Consider the following 16,286-nt stretch of genomic DNA (forward strand, 5'->3'; position numbering starts at 1 on the left):
TGTGTAAGCAGTAGATGTGTTAGGGAGGTAACAACATTTTAATTATATTTTGCTAAAATGAACGAAATGACTCGAAAAAAGATTCGTTCATTTTGCTGAACGCGACTCAAAAGTCCGAGTCGGTAAATGATCCGAGCTTCCCATCACTTTAAAACAATTCACTCCTTTGCGTGAAACTGCGGTGATTGGTCCGATGACCCAGTCTTTTGTAATTGGTTTAACGTTACTGCGTGCACCGAATTTCAAACACAGAACACCCATCACCGTGACAAACAACACCCAAACAGCCACAGTATATGCGTCAACCCAGCGCAGAAATGTATTGATAAAGCACTGCAGCTTTTACACCAACGTATTGTTCTATTCTTTGTCAGAACTTCAACGACAAACATTCACTATTTATCGACACATTTCTAGACTACTTAAATAATGGACTACTTCTGAGCCTCGTGATGCACTTCCGTTTTGAACTCGTACGGCTCAGTTATTTCCGGTTATGTACATTTTCAATGCGCTGTAATCATCTAGTTGACTTAAACGCCTAATAAAACGAGAGAGTTCGCGGGATGATTTCAAATTCGGAAATTTTCAGAGACAGGAGAAACATATTCTGATGATTACTGAGTACAGAATTGTCCAAACTCGACGGAACGTTAAGTTTAATCCAACATAAACCGATCTGAGAAAGCGGTGGCTGGTAATCATACCTGATTGTTCACTACAGGGTGTCTGTAGTGGCCTAATCGCGACGCTGAAGTTTGTGAGATCTGATGAATAAGATCATAATGAACCGTTATTTATCTGTATTAAATATGTTAGTCATTTTAAACAATGGAATAAGCAGTATATGGGCTCGGAATAGGAGCAGCAACACACAAACAAATTAGCCATGGTTTTACTACAAATAGAACCAAAAATTGTTAAAAAAAAAAAAAAAAAGTTAAACCATATAACAACAAATTAACTCGGGTTTTACTACACTGTCTATAGTTTAACGATGGTAGGCTATTTGTAGTAAAAGTGTTGTTATACAAATGGGAAAAATATGGCACTTTTACTATAGACCATTTTCACTGGTCCTGATACACTTCCTGTTTCTTCTTTTTTTTTTTTTTTACTTTACACAAACATCACAAAAAAATACAACCAACACAACATTTGACTGGATGAAAATGTTACATTAGCACCTTTAAGATGTATTTGTATATGTGAAATAAAAAAAATAAAAAACAAAAAAACAGGAAGTGCTTCTGGACCAGTGTTGTTTACATCTAGCGAAATGGTCTATAGTATTAGTCAAACTCATTTAAAATTGTACATTCATCAGGTTTGAATTATGATCAGTAAAAGAAAAATGCTGTTCATGAGAATGCAGCAGGTTAGTGGGGAAATATATTTATTTATTATTCAGAATGCACATACCGAAGGGAGATATATTTATGGTAACCTATGTAAGTTAATGCCAGCCCTAAAATGTAGTGATAATCTGCGTTCTCATGAGAAACTGTCTGTATGTAGGTGCGCTGAACGCTAACCGGAAACTCCCGAACCCTAACAAGTAGAACGCGGAAGTAGTTGTGCAAGTAGTCTTTACTCACCGCCATGTCATCCAAGATGTTACATGACATAATGTTACAAGACATAACACACAACTACGTATTTTGAACGATAGCTAGAAAATACAACCATCAATTATTAATCACACTTACAGGTAGACGTTCAGAGGAACAAGCTGGTCCAAATAAACTGGTCACTGATCCATCTTTTGAGAGCTAGCTTTTGGTAAATCCCGCATTGTAGTTAGGATACAGTGTCTTCTCCGCATGACGTAAACCACGTGGAAATTTTACTGTGTTTGTGGGCGGGCAAGTTGTTCGCAACGTAGAACGTGGGCGGGCATTATGCAAATATGTTACTTCGTGACGTACAGCCGTAACAGAAAAAGATTCAAATTCCTGACGACTCGTTCAGGCGATGGTGAACCGACTCTTTTTTTTTTGATGGACAATAACTTTATGTATTGGCTTCACAGCTTTGCAGATAGTTAATGTTCACATACAAGGTCATATTTGAAAAGGCATAATAGGAGCACTTTAAAAAATGTTACTAGAAATAAAACTAATGCTTTCAAATGATTAATCGTGATTAATCGCATCCAAAATAAAAGTTAGACATGTAAAATGTAGATATTTTCAAAATATATACTGTATATGTGTGTATTTATATATACACAATAAATATAGACAGTACACACAAATATATTATGTAAACAAAAACTTTTGGTTTGGGTGTGATTATTTGCGATTAATCACTTTACAGCATGAAACTCACAGTTCTGACTTTTTTTTTCTCAGAATTGCATGATAAATTCATAATTGTGAGAAATAAAGTCAGAATTGCGAGATAAAAACTTGCAATTCTGCATGCATATATTATGTGAAAAAAACTGATGTGATTAATCACGATTAATCGCTTGACAGCACTAAATAAGATAGATGTCAAACATTACCATGAAAATAAAATATAAAAAAACCTTATTTCATAACTTATTTTAAACACTTCTCATTTTCATAATTAAATTATTAAAAACAATTAAAAATGAATAAAAACAATATAAAACAAAATTATTTTATTCAAAAAGTATATTATATAATAAACACAAATATATCAAATCAAAATGACAAAAACTATTTAAACTTTACAAAAAATAAAAATCTTAAAAAATGTATATAATAAATTCATAGTCAATCATAGATTTGTTGATAGAGAGCCTGCAGGTCATTTTCAGAGGAAACAAGAGACAACATGATAGAGTCAACCCATGCTTTTATTTTGGTGCATATAAAAAAACATTTTTATTGGATTTTACCAGTTTTCGTACGTAAATTTTTATTTCTACAGTTCTATCCAATAGACTGCGATAAACAAGGAGTCCGATAAACAACTACACGGTCTTGTGAAACCTCCAGACAAGTTTTGTCATTCAAGTCACATAACAAAAAAATAGTTATCCCTAAATATCATTTGTCAAATTCTGTTTGTGTATTTCTCTGACGATTTAAAAAGAGACGAGAAGGACACACTGATTTCATCCATTTAGGGTCAATAAGAATCTACAGTATATGTGTCAAAATGAGTCCCAAATTGAGCGTTTTGGGCTTTTTGTGAAGGATGCTCTAACCCCTCTCTGGATCTGGAAATCAAAAATGCCCTGTTTTCCCCCAAAACAGAAAGATGTTTTCTCTCCTCATATTGCATGAAACGCAAATGTCTTTGAATGTGTCGGTCAGATGAACACAGCATAGACGGAAATATGACGGAGGTGGTCGCAAACCCAAGCCCATCACACTGGCCTGCTTTTACCCTGTCCGATGAGGTCTGACAACTTTTTCGTTTGTTATATGCTGGGAGCATTTACGCCACATAAGTGAACAGGAGGAACACGACAAACACATCTAGGTCAATTTCCAGCCAGTAGTTTCTTTAGTGCAGCAAGAGGATAAAATCTAAAGAGCTATCTGTAAGGCACAACCCTCAGGCCACGGAACCACTTTCTTTTAAAAAGAAAGAAAGAATGAAAAATAAACACAGTAATGACTATAATTTGGCTTTCCCTTTCTCTACGCAATCTCTCTAGAGACACATATCAATGGGATCATTACATACTAAGAATTACAAACATTCTCTCAGTAAGAGTTCCATAATACAACACCATCACCAAAAGGGATGATATAATCATATACAACCACATGATAAGAGCAACAATATGTACTGTACAGCACAATAAATACATGTATGTAAACAGAGAGGAATGAGAACCAATGGAGAGAATGGAGACAATCCAAAAATATGAGCTAAAACTTGGCAACGAGTTTTAAATAAAGCAACGAGAAAGGGGTCGTTTCAAAAGGCTTCCATATTATACAGAATTTTGTACATTTGATTAGGTATATTTACTGCATGTATAATTAAAGTAATATATTAACGAAAACCGACTCGCAAGCCTGCATTGCCGATGCTACAGTTTGATTGAAACGCTTTAATATGCTACAAGCACATCAAAGAGCATTAATAAATAATGCTAGCATGAACCTAACAAAACCAAGAGGATGTTTGTACAGTAGGACACTTGACAGAGATGAGTAAAGCAGCAGTTCAAATCATTGCGACTGGTAATGTTTGGCAATGTCAAAAATAAACTGAATAAATACTAATTACAAAAAAAGTACAGTGCAACTAGATTCACGCTTATGATGAGGCTTTGCACTGAAGCTGATTGTCCCGTGATCATGTGACAACAGAAACCGCTAAATTGAGCTTCATCATTTACGACAGCTGTTTTCTGTTTAACCGGCCAGGGACACATGGCACCAAACAGCTGGAAAACGTTTCTGAGAAAAAAATGAACAGGGACAAAAATAATAATGGTGAATAATAATTATTATTATTCCTATTGTAAATAAATAATGCTGCTGTAAATAATGATGATGATGATGACAATAATAATAACACCATAAATTATCTTTAATACCTGGGTACCCAGGATCACCAACATAATAGTAATAATAATAATAATAATAATAATTATTATTATTATTATTATTATTATTATCTCATTATTTCATTACAATAATAATTTATATTGTTATTTATAAAGTAATAAACAGTATTCATTTTATTATAATAATGCTGTGATGATGATGATGATGATGATGACAATAATAATTGTTATTATTATATTAACTGTTATTATTATAATTACTACTACTACTACTACTACTACTACTAATAAAAAAGCAAACATTAGCATCACCAATATAATAATAACAATATTATTATTATTATTAGTATTATTATTAATAAAATAACAATTATTATTATTATAAAAATAATAATAATAATTACTATTATTATTACTAATATTTTTATTAGCATTACTGTCATTTAATAACAATAAAAAATTATATTGTCATAATAATGCTGCGATGATGATGATGATGATAATGACAATAATAATAACAACAATAAATTATTACGAATAATATAATAATTATAATTATGATTAATAATAATAATAATAATATACTTTTTTTTTATTATTATTATGTATGAAGTGGGTACCCAGGATCACCAGCATAATAATAATAATAATAATAATTATTATTATTATTATTATTAATAGCATTATTATTATTTAATTACAGTAATAATTCATATAGTTTATAAATCATTCATTTATGAAGTGATAACCAGGATTTATTTGACTTCATTGCTAAAATGTTTTTGTACATTTTTGGTAGGTAACAAAAAGCTATTATTTATTATTTATTATCAAGCTATTATTTCATAACAGAATTATGAGTTCTTGTTCTTGGGGGAATAACATTTTAAAAAGTTGAAATATGACCATAATCAGCTATTATTATGTACTATTAAGCTGAGGATAAAATAATAAAAATATTTTGAATAAAACTGGACTCGATATAACCAATAAGTTAAAAAAAAAAATAATAAAAAGATGTGAAAATGACCACATTTCCATATTTACCCCAAATATGGTAATTAAACTGAAAATGAGCATTTTCAGTGTGGAAAATGGTGTCTCACGAGTTCTTTTCACTTTGGTACCAGGTCCATTCACTTCAAATGATGACTGATACGCAAACACAACAGACAGCTAAATTCAGATTAAAAACACATTCAAGGCATCAGGAAGACGTGAAGTTCAAAGCATGAAGTGTTTGTCTGCTAAAATGCTTCGAATTGCCACTTTCCTTCAGATAAACAGGAAAAAGTAGTGTCTCGTTGGTGAAAAAACAGCTGCTTTCTAAGTTAAATACTGTTTCAGTCAAAAAAAACAAAGAAAGTACCTCACAATCAGGAATAAAAATCGAGCTTTTTAACCTTTCATTTGTTTCGTTTGTTTGTATGATGACAGGTGGGAGTGGAAAAGATATTCCTGAGTGTAAAAATGGTTGAAAACCAAAAAAAAGAGTGTGGAATGAAAAATCAAAAGAAAACAGATTAAAGGCGGACATTTAAAAAGCACTTCTGAACGACGTATGCAAAATAGACAATGAAAAAAACTAATATCTTAACCATAAATAAGTGTTTCTCATCTCTAATATAAAAAAGTTCAGGTGCCGTGTCATACTGTGTTACGTGTTGGCAGTGTCCTCTTCTTCTTCCTCCTCCTCCTCCTCTTCTTCCTCTAAAACACAGGGTTCTGATAGTTCCCTTTCCTCCTCCTGGTCGTCCTCTTCGTCCTCCTCATCCTCCTGTGCGTCCCCCACCTGCTCGTCCAGGGGGATCTCTGTACATTCAGAGTCCTGTGTGCAAAGGGTTTTAGAGTCACTGCAGCTGTTCTCCTCCTCTTCCTCCTCCTCTTCATCAGGAGGGCTGCCGCTGTCCTTCTCCGTGTCGGACTCTCCGTCCTCTTCCAGAGTCAGTTCAAACTGGAACTTCTCCTGGCCGGCGGTGCGGCGGCCCTCGCTGCTGGTGTCCAGCGCTGGAGAGGGGCTCTGGGGGATGGTGCTCTGGTACCACTCCCTGTTGTCCTCCAGCGTGTCCAAGATGTCCTGGGCATCTGGGTGCACCAGGTCTGCCCACGTCTCCCACAGTGGGTGCACGATGTAATCGATAAAGCCCACCTAGAGAAAAAAGAGAGAGGAACGATTTTTTAAAACTTTTCTAACTGATCCAACTTATGGTTTTTATAAACCAGACTATCAAAACCACCAAAAATCCCATAGACCTTCAGTGAGGGGGTCAAAACTTTTGTACAGTAAGACTTGTGTACTTAAGCTGTCTATTGCTATAGCAAAGATCAACAACTCCCTACTGAAAAAATCAGCTAAAACCAGCCTAAGATGATTAATTGTTTTGGCTGGTTTTAAAGTGGTTTTGGCCACTTGTTAGCTGGTCAAGCTGGGAGACCCGCTAAAAGACCAACCAAGCCTAAACTAGCTATTTTAGCTCAAACCAGCTAAAATGAGGCAACCAGCCTAAGCTGATTTTAGCTGTTTTTAACAGGTTTTTTTTACTGAATCAACTGTTTTTAGCTTTTTTTTTTTACCAAATTAACATAGAAACATTCTAACAACATGCTAATAACATGATAATCATGCTAAAAACATGGTAACAAGCTAGTAACTTGGTAATCATGCCAGAATCATGCTAGTAACTTGCTAATCATGCTAACAACATGCTAATAACATGCTAATCATGCAAGAAACGTTAGTAACTTGATATTCAAGCTAACAAACATGCTAGTAACATGCTAATCATGGTAACATGATTATCATGCTAGAAACATGCTAACAACATGCTAGTAACTTGCTAATCATGCTAACAACATGCTAATAACATGCTAATCATGCAAGAAACGTTAGTAACTTGATATTCAAGCTAACAAACATGCTAGTAACATGCTAATCATGGTAACATGATTATCATGCTAGAAACATGCTAACAACATGCTAATAACAAGTTAATCATGCAAGAAACGCTAGTAACTTGATATTCAAGCTAACAAACATGCTAACAACATGCTAGTAACTTGCTAATCATACTAACAACATGCTAATAACAAGTTAATCATGCAAGAAACAAGCTAGTGACCTGCTAATCATGCTAACAACATGCTAATAACAAGTAAATCATGCAAGAAACATGCTAGTAACTTGATATTCATGCTAGCAACATGCTAGTTACATGCTAATATGCTAGAATCATGCTAGCAAGATGTTAGTAACCTGCTAGTCATGTTAACAACATGCTAGTAACATGCTAATCATGCTAGAAACACTCTAGCAATATGCTAATCATGCCAGAATCATGTTAGTAAGTTGCTAATAATGCTAACAAGTTAATAAATTGCTAATCATGCTAGAATCATGCTAGCAAAAGGCTAGCAACATGCTAAATCATGCTAGAGACATGCTAATTCATGTTAAATCATGCTAGCAACAGACTAGTAACATGCTATTCATGCTGGCAAGAATGTTAATAACATGCTAGTAAGTTCCTAATAATGCTAGAATCATGCTAGAAACATGCTAAGAACATGCTAAATCATGCTAGTGACATGCTAATTCATCATAAATCGTTCTAGCAAAATGTTAATTCATCTTAAATCATACTAGCTACATGTTAATTCATCTTAAATCATGCTAGCAAAATGGCTAAAACCTTGCTAAATCATGCTAACAACATGTCTGCCCACTCTGTCCCAAACTTCAATTTCAACAATTAAACTCAAACTTTAAGCTTTCAGACAAGGCTTTCTCAAGCCAACTTCAAAGTTCATCTGCAAACTTTACTCATCTAGTTTAATAGTTTTATTGAGCAATTAAATTGATTAAAAGTAAAGACATTTATGATGCTACAAAAGATTTCAATTTTAAATAAATGCTGTTCTTTTGAACTTTCTATTTATCAATAAATAAATAAAAAAAGATTGCAACTTTCAAATATTAAGAGGCACAACTGTTTTCAACATTGATAATAAATGTTTTTTGCGCCGCAAATCAGCATATTAAAATGATTTCAGAAAGATCATGTGACAGTAAAGGCTGGATTAAAGGCTGTTAAACATTCAGATTTGCCCTCACATGAATAAATTACATTTTAAAATATATTAAAATATAAAACTGCTATTTTCACAGGTCATCACATAGTAGTATATAGTAATTTTATTCATCTTTTTTCCACCCTGAGCTGGCTTACCTGGGACTTCTCGACTGATGCGTTGTGCTTGTCGCACATGGGGCTGATCTCCATGCCTCGTTCCCGCTCTCTGTCCCCCTGGCTGAAGAACTCCTCCATGATGCGGTCCGTCCACTGCCTGTACAGCTGCAGCGGCTTTGTGGGGTTACTGAGGTCTGCACAGTGCACCATGTTCTGCAAGACCTGAGATATAGTCAAAATCATTTAGTTATGCATTCAAATGTATATTTGCATTCATTTACATATCTACAAAAAAAAAATCTGTAGCACTTTATAATAAGTTTCACAATGTTTCTTTAGTTTAAATGTTTGTTGCTATATTTTAAAGGGATACTTCACCCAAAAATGAAGATTCTGTCATTAAATACTCATGTCGTTCCAAACCATTCATCTTTTTGACACATTTTGACAGCACTACTATTAATATAAGGACCAACCTGTATCCTGTCAGAGTAGTTGTCCAGCAGTAATACCCCAGAGCTGGTCACCTTTTTGGTCTCCACCATAGTTTTAAGATCCGCCAACAAATTCATGTGCTTAGACATGTCTGTGGCCAGAACCTGGAAAAAAGAGGGTATTTTTTATTTGCACCTATTTTCCCATAAAATTAAAGTTCCCATAAAATTTAGCTCCATATTAAAAGTATCAGTGCAATGAAATTGCAAAAAAAGTCCAACGTGATAAATTATAGCTAACCTATAGAGCAATGACACATTTAACATGGTGACTCACAATGTCAATGACCATCTTGCGAAGCGACTGTCTCTGTTTCTTGGTCAGGTTCTGGAAGATGTCACAGTTCTCTTCCTGCAGCAGTTTAAAACCTACAGCCAGATGATGATTCTCCAACACAGACGAATCATTATACATGAGGGCCAGCTCAGAGTCTGAGATGGAAAGAAAAAAAAAAGGAAGCATTAATTCTATACGGTACTGTATTTCTTGCTGGACTTTCTATGTATAGCAACCTAAATAATACATTGCAGTTTCACACAAAGCTTCAAAGGAGCGTAAGAGTTGAGTAAATGATATGAACCACTTTCAGGTTGCTTTTTTTGGAGTTTGACCTTTTAGAACTGTGTAAAGATTCATCAAAATGTCCCGTTTGGAGTTCCATGGCTAAAAACAGCAGCATACAGGTATGGAACAACATGCATCCTCTTCATGTGTTCAAGTTCCTGCTGAGCTTATGACAAGCACCACCGGTCCCTCCATTAGTCACTGAGGGGATTTTACCAGCTGTGTGGGCGGGACACGTGAGCTTTGTGAATCACAGACACATGTAGCCCACCTAACACATGCATCCATAGCATGTGAAAATCGCCCGATTGACCGCTTGCTGCACGTGATAAAAGCTTAAACACATATTGATTCCTCTTTGTGCGGGTCTGCTACTTCAAACAACAATGACTGAGCTAAAAGTGGTTCTGAAAAACATGGCACACATGTAAAAGGAAGCAATGTGAATCCTTTTCAGATACAACGGGAATAGGGTTTGCTTTTTTGATTTACTATATGTAGGCTTTTCCCAGTCAACCTGGACCTTGTATAGCAACTTTACATTTTAAAGTGTAAGAGAGGTCTTAAAGGAACAGTTCACCCAAAAATGGAAATTTGCTGAACATTTACTCACCCTCAGGCCAGATGTAGATGTTTGTTTCTTCATCGAAACAGATTTGAAGAAATTTAGCATTATATCACTTGCTCACCAATGGACCCTTTGTAGTGAATGGGTGCCGTCAGAACGAGCGTTAAAACAGCTAATAAAAGCATCACAATAATCCACACGATTCCAGTTCATCAATTAACAAACTGTTGCTAAAATACAATTACTCTATACATATTATTGCTTTCTCTAGTGAAAAAGTCATCTCTGTCTGAATTAGGAGGGAAATATGAACAGATCAAACACTGTTTATAAGCATAAAACAGCCAGAAGCAACCATTTAAATCAAAAGTCTTATATTTGTTTCTTACAAACATGCAGATTTAATTTAAGACGTTAATTGATGGACTGGAGACATATGGATCATTTATGGATTACTGCAATGTTTTTATCAGCTCTCATTCTGACGGCACCCATTCACCGCAGAGGATCCACTGTTTGAGCAAGTGATGTAATACTAAATTTCTCCAAATATGTTTTGATGAGTAAACAAACTGATCTTGGATGGCCTGAAGGTGAGTAAAATTTCAGCAAGTTTTCATTTTTATGTGAACTATTCCTTTAATGCTACAGCAGCAAAATAAAGCTAAAGACTTACTAGTGTTAATGAGAAACTGGTTGGAGACGCCAGGATGGTCAACATCATGAATCGCACTGGCAAATATGGCAGCGAGAATTTCAAGGTCTGTAAACACAGCCTGAAAACAACAGACACAGAAAGATTTCTCTAAAACCTCACATCATAATGCATTTTTTAATACCCAACAGTCAGAAGAAACAGCAGTGCATACTGGGACAGCAGTATCGTACCTCAAGGGCAGGGGTTGATAACAGGACGTGAGTGGATTGTGTGACATCAGCAGCGTGGATGTTGTTGTGATAGGCAACGTCAGCATGGTAATGGTCCTCTAAAGTCATCAGATAGGTGATAAACGTGTCGAGGGGAATTTTAAACGTCTTTAACAAGTCCCTCTCCTACAGCAGAAAGACAACACACATGGTTTGTCCTTGTCCTTATAAAAAAAACATTAAAGCAAACTTGAACTTGAGGGAACAAATATTGTAAAAGCATACCTGGAATACTGTGTACATCATAACCGTTAAAGGTCTGTTCCCAGAAAATTCTGACACTTTGAAGACATTAAGGCCCCATTTATTTACATCTTCAAGCTCCTGAAATGACACAAAGTGAAACACATATCGTTAAATTTGCTATATTAACGTTTTCTCTAAATCTTTTATTTATAGTCGTATCATTTTATACACTACCGTTAAAAAGTTTGTGGTCAGCAAGATTTTTAAAATGTTTTTGAAAGAAGTCTCTTATGTTCACCAAGGCTACATTTATTATATCAAGAATACAGTAAAACAGTAATATTATTACTAGGGCTAATCACGATTAATTGCATATATGTGTGTGTACTGTGTGTAATTATTATGTATATATAAATGCACACAAATTAATGTATATCTTTAAGAGAAATATGTTATTTATGTACAAAATACTTTTATTTATATATAATATAAATGATATAATGATATAATTTATATTATATAAATTATACTATAATTATATAAATTATAATAAATACATATACATGTAAATATTTCTTAAATATATACATTGTATTTATATATGCATAATAATTATACACAGTACACACATATATATTAGGCAAACTCAAACGTTTATTTTGTATGCGATTAATTGTGATGAATCGTTTGACAGCCCTAATTATTACTATTTAAAATGACTGTTTTTGACTTTAATATTTTTAAATGTCATTTGTGATGGCAAAGCTGTATTTTCAGCAGGCAATACTTCAGTCTTCACTGTCACATGATCCTTCAGAAATCATAATAATATGCTGCTTTAGTGCTAAAAAAAAACGTTTTATTTTTTATCATTATCAATGTTGAAAACAGTTGTGCTGTTTAACATTTTTGTGCAAACATAAAGTTCAATGTAACAGCATTTATTTAACATAGAATTTTAACATTATAAATCTCTCATCTACTTAACATATCCTGGCTATTATTATTATTTTTTAAATAATTATTTTAAGGTGTTATTATATAAAAATTACCTTAGCCAGTTCATCCTCTGTTTCAGTTTTAACCCCAAACCGAGGGATGTTAGAGTTGGTAAGGCTGGAACTGTGTGTTAGCTTTTTTACACCACTAATCTGGGACATCGGCCTTTTCTTCTTCTCCTTTTCTTTCTGGGACTGGGGCGATGGCATTTCCACCTCGTGTTGCTTGTCTGGAGAAACAGAAAATGCTCAGAGAAGGTTCTAGAAATCAGAGGAGCTCATGGGTAAAAGCACAGCATGTGCCATAGCAGCCACTGATTTGCAGTTTTGTAAAAGAACAGTAGGCTACGGTCATTTAATGGTCTCACCTGAGCCTGATTTAGCTTTTTAGCTACACAACCGTCAGGCTACAAAGTTGGTGTTGACCTGCTTTTTGCTCAGAATCAGCACTTCAGTCGTCCTAGTTCTTTAAGTTACCCCAAAAATTTCACATTCAGGAGTTGCCCTCTTTCAGTCAAAATGCTTTTCCTCCTGACTCATTTGTTCATTTAAAAATGCAGTGCTCTACACTGAATGTATAATTTTTTACAGGTTTTTGTGGGACACTCACCTAAGAATGTACTGGAGATGTACTCAGACACCTGGTTACCAGATCGGCTCATCTCTGAGAGGTGAGTCAATTCCCTGTTCAACATCCTCTTGAACTGTTGAGAGATAAATGAAAAAAATAGTTTTGTGTGTAAATATCTGGTTAAATAAATATTAAAAAAATGTTGTGTAATATGTTTGTGCTATTGTTCAAAACACCCCCGCTTTTATTCACTGCTCTAGACACCATTTTACCTTTTTTTTAATTATTTAATGGACTTTCCCTTGTCAGCTGTGTCGCTATCTGTCGGCAGATATGCCACGGTTTCAAGGCTGAGTCCTCCAAACAACCCAAAACATGAATCCTCTCATACTGTTAAGAATGTCAGGTCAAAACGACCTGCTGGGTCACACCAGATAGACGCCACAATACAAAGTACCTTTTTCCTCGTTTCTAACAAGATTTGCAGACACAAGCTAGAGATGAAAACCACCACATGCTCGAAAATAAACTTGCTAATGTGCGCAAACAAACAACTAAAACAGCTCAGCGACAGCACATGATGTGCTGGTGCTTTTTATAGCAGTTTGGTTTAAATAGTGATACAGCCTACACAAAAATAGGAAAGCAAAAACTAGGCATAGAAAAGAGATAGAAAAATTACAATTTAGGTTTATACACTTTATGATGAAATGGAGATTTTAAATATATATGTGACCCTGGACCACAAAACCAGTCATAAGTCGAATGGGTATATTTGTAGCAATAGCCAACAATACACTGTATGGGTCAAAATGATCGATTTTTATTTTATGCCAAAAATCATTAGGATATCAAGTAAAGATCATGTTGCATGAACATATTTTGTACATTTTCTACTGTTAATATTTCTAAACTTAATTTTTGATTAGTATTATGCACTGCTAAGGACATCATTTAGACAACTTTAAAGGCGATATTCTCAGTATTTTGAGAAATCCAGATCAGAATCCAGAATTTATTCTTATTCAGCTTTCAGATGATGTATAAATCTGACTGGTATAAATATGACTGGTTTTGTGGTCCAGGGTCACATATAAACATAAAAACACAAAAATGCCATTAATTAACAAATCAGCTTATTTAGATATGTCTGTCGTCATATGTTTTTATTTTACGCAACCTTTGTTCTTTATGTACCCACATACTGAACACCAGTAATAAACAAAAGCAGCCCATCCGACCACATTCCAATGTAAGAATACAGTATTTCATGACTGATTCGCTTACCTTAATGTATCCCCAAGAAACTGACAGCAAATAATTAGCCTCAGGCATTTTGAATGAGTAAGTCCAGATAGCAGATGAGATTAGAAAACACAGGCTGATAGGGAAGACGAACACAAACTGCTCTCAAAGCTCCATATTTTTTAAATCCACCTGGACTAAGGTTATGATATTAGACTAAACCCCATCTGAGAAGTCCAGAAATTCCAGGGCATTCCTTGCGATGGCCGACTCCATTGTTAAGAAACCTGGCAAGATTCCATCTAAGACAGAGGAGGGCGTGAAGGAGCCACGGCATTGTCTGATAGCATCTATTTGTGAGCTGCGTACTCAAACTAAATAGACTGAAAAATGCCTGCGCCTTGGAAGGAAAACATGCCCAGTTAACAGCTTCCAAATAAGGCTGCGTTTCACACAATCATTCAGGTGAGAGTCTCTGACTGCAGCCCTGCCAATCAGGCAGCTCCTCCAGATTAGAATGAGCTCATCGCTGCAGCCGATTGGCTGAGCGGAGCTCGCATGTAAATCCTCTGGGAGTTCTTCCCTTCTCGGGACCCCTCCCACTTCAGCCTCTAGATGTCTGCAGCTCAGTCGGAGGATGTGTTTCTTTGTACGAGAGCTCTTTAATACAGCAGATAGGGCACACAGTCATTATGTGTGCTTTGGATTAATGCGTGTTCACGTCATGTTTGACTCTGCGAATATGTGTATGTGTGGAGGGCTGAGGTAATCTTCATGACATGATGTGATGGTTGGAAAGTGGACATTGTGTCAGCCAGACTCATAAAATATTCAGTGAAGTTCATTCACATAAATCCACAGAGGGGAGTCAATGGAGAACATATGTCATACGAACAAGAACAAAATAAACCGATGACGCCGTGCTAGATTTGTACTGGTAAATTGTTAATGAGCCCTTGAATAAAGCAAAAACTATGCTGGGAAATGTGCCATTTTATTCTTTACTGACTTGTAAGTGGAAAAAAAATGTTTCTAAGGGCTAAACAATAAAATTTTTCCACTAGCCCAGACTTTTTATTAGCCCTGCCCTATGGCAAGACCATTAAAAGTGGCAATTGTATATTAAATATAATAAAAATTAAATAAATTCTATGTTATTATGTTATATATATATATATATATATACACATACATACATACATAAAATTGAATTCATTTTTTTCTTTTATAGCAGTCATAATTAAAATAAAATTACATGTATATTAATAAAATTATATATATATATAATATTTAAATATTAAACAAATATTATTTGTATATATATATATATATATATATATATACATATATATACACATACATAAAATTGAATTCATTTTTTTCTTTTATAGCTGTCATAATTAAAATTGTATATGTATGTATATTAATAAAATTATATAGAATTATATATATATATAATGTATACATTAAATGTAATGAATTTATTACATTTACAGCTGTCATACATCAAATAATATTAAAATGAAATAATATAATTATATAATATTAATTAAATAAATATATAATTTTATTAATATACAATTAATATCATTTTATTTTAGTGTTATTTGATTTACAACAGTTATAAATTAAATTCATGCATTTCATTTATAGCTATCATAATTTAAATAATAATTAAATATTAAAAATAATATTATATATATATATATATATATATATATATGTATATATACTAAATATATTTAATGTATGTACTTGTATACTTGTATATGTATTGTACATTTATATGTATATATACGTATACATAAAAACGTATTCCTATTCTCTCATATTTCAATCAGCAGAATTCTGTCACATCGGTACAAAATCTGTCAAATTTTGCAAAAAAACAACAACAAATAATAAACAAACAAAATATATGAAACTAAAATTTAGGTCTTTTAAACACTGTAATTATTATGAAATGTGCATTATAAATATATATAATATAAATAACTGATTTAAACAGAAGAAATGCGTCAGCAGACTTCTGTCAAATGTGCAA

At 33.9% G+C, this 16,286-nt stretch overlaps 1 protein-coding gene across 8 annotated transcripts in view; it reads right to left on the minus strand.

Annotated features, from left to right (window-relative positions):
* Window positions 1-2,614: 2,614 nt before the first annotated feature.
* The window catches only part of pde4d (phosphodiesterase 4D, cAMP-specific), a 160,113-nt gene continuing 146,441 nt past the window's right edge, over window positions 2,615-16,286 (minus strand). For 7 of the 8 annotated variants that reach the window (XM_051116857.1, XM_051116856.1, XM_051116859.1 and 4 more), the window contains 9 exons: window positions 13,037-13,130; window positions 12,481-12,656; window positions 11,468-11,566; window positions 11,204-11,368; window positions 10,992-11,091; window positions 9,460-9,614; window positions 9,165-9,287; window positions 8,728-8,910; window positions 2,615-6,650 (listed from right to left, as the gene is read on the minus strand). In XM_051116857.1, the coding sequence (XP_050972814.1) occupies window positions 6,159-6,650; window positions 8,728-8,910; window positions 9,165-9,287; window positions 9,460-9,614; window positions 10,992-11,091; window positions 11,204-11,368; window positions 11,468-11,566; window positions 12,481-12,656; window positions 13,037-13,130 (1,587 nt within the window). In that variant the 3' untranslated portion in view covers window positions 2,615-6,158. Of the gene's footprint in view, window positions 6,651-8,727; window positions 8,911-9,164; window positions 9,288-9,459; window positions 9,615-10,991; window positions 11,092-11,203; window positions 11,369-11,467; window positions 11,567-12,480; window positions 12,657-13,036; window positions 13,131-14,284; window positions 15,316-16,286 lie in introns of those variants that run through there. The other variant, XM_051116864.1, reaches the window with a different exon arrangement.

This window comes from Labeo rohita, chromosome 8 (assembly GCF_022985175.1).
Source record: "Labeo rohita strain BAU-BD-2019 chromosome 8, IGBB_LRoh.1.0, whole genome shotgun sequence".
Classification (NCBI taxonomy): domain Eukaryota; kingdom Metazoa; phylum Chordata; class Actinopteri; order Cypriniformes; family Cyprinidae; genus Labeo; species Labeo rohita.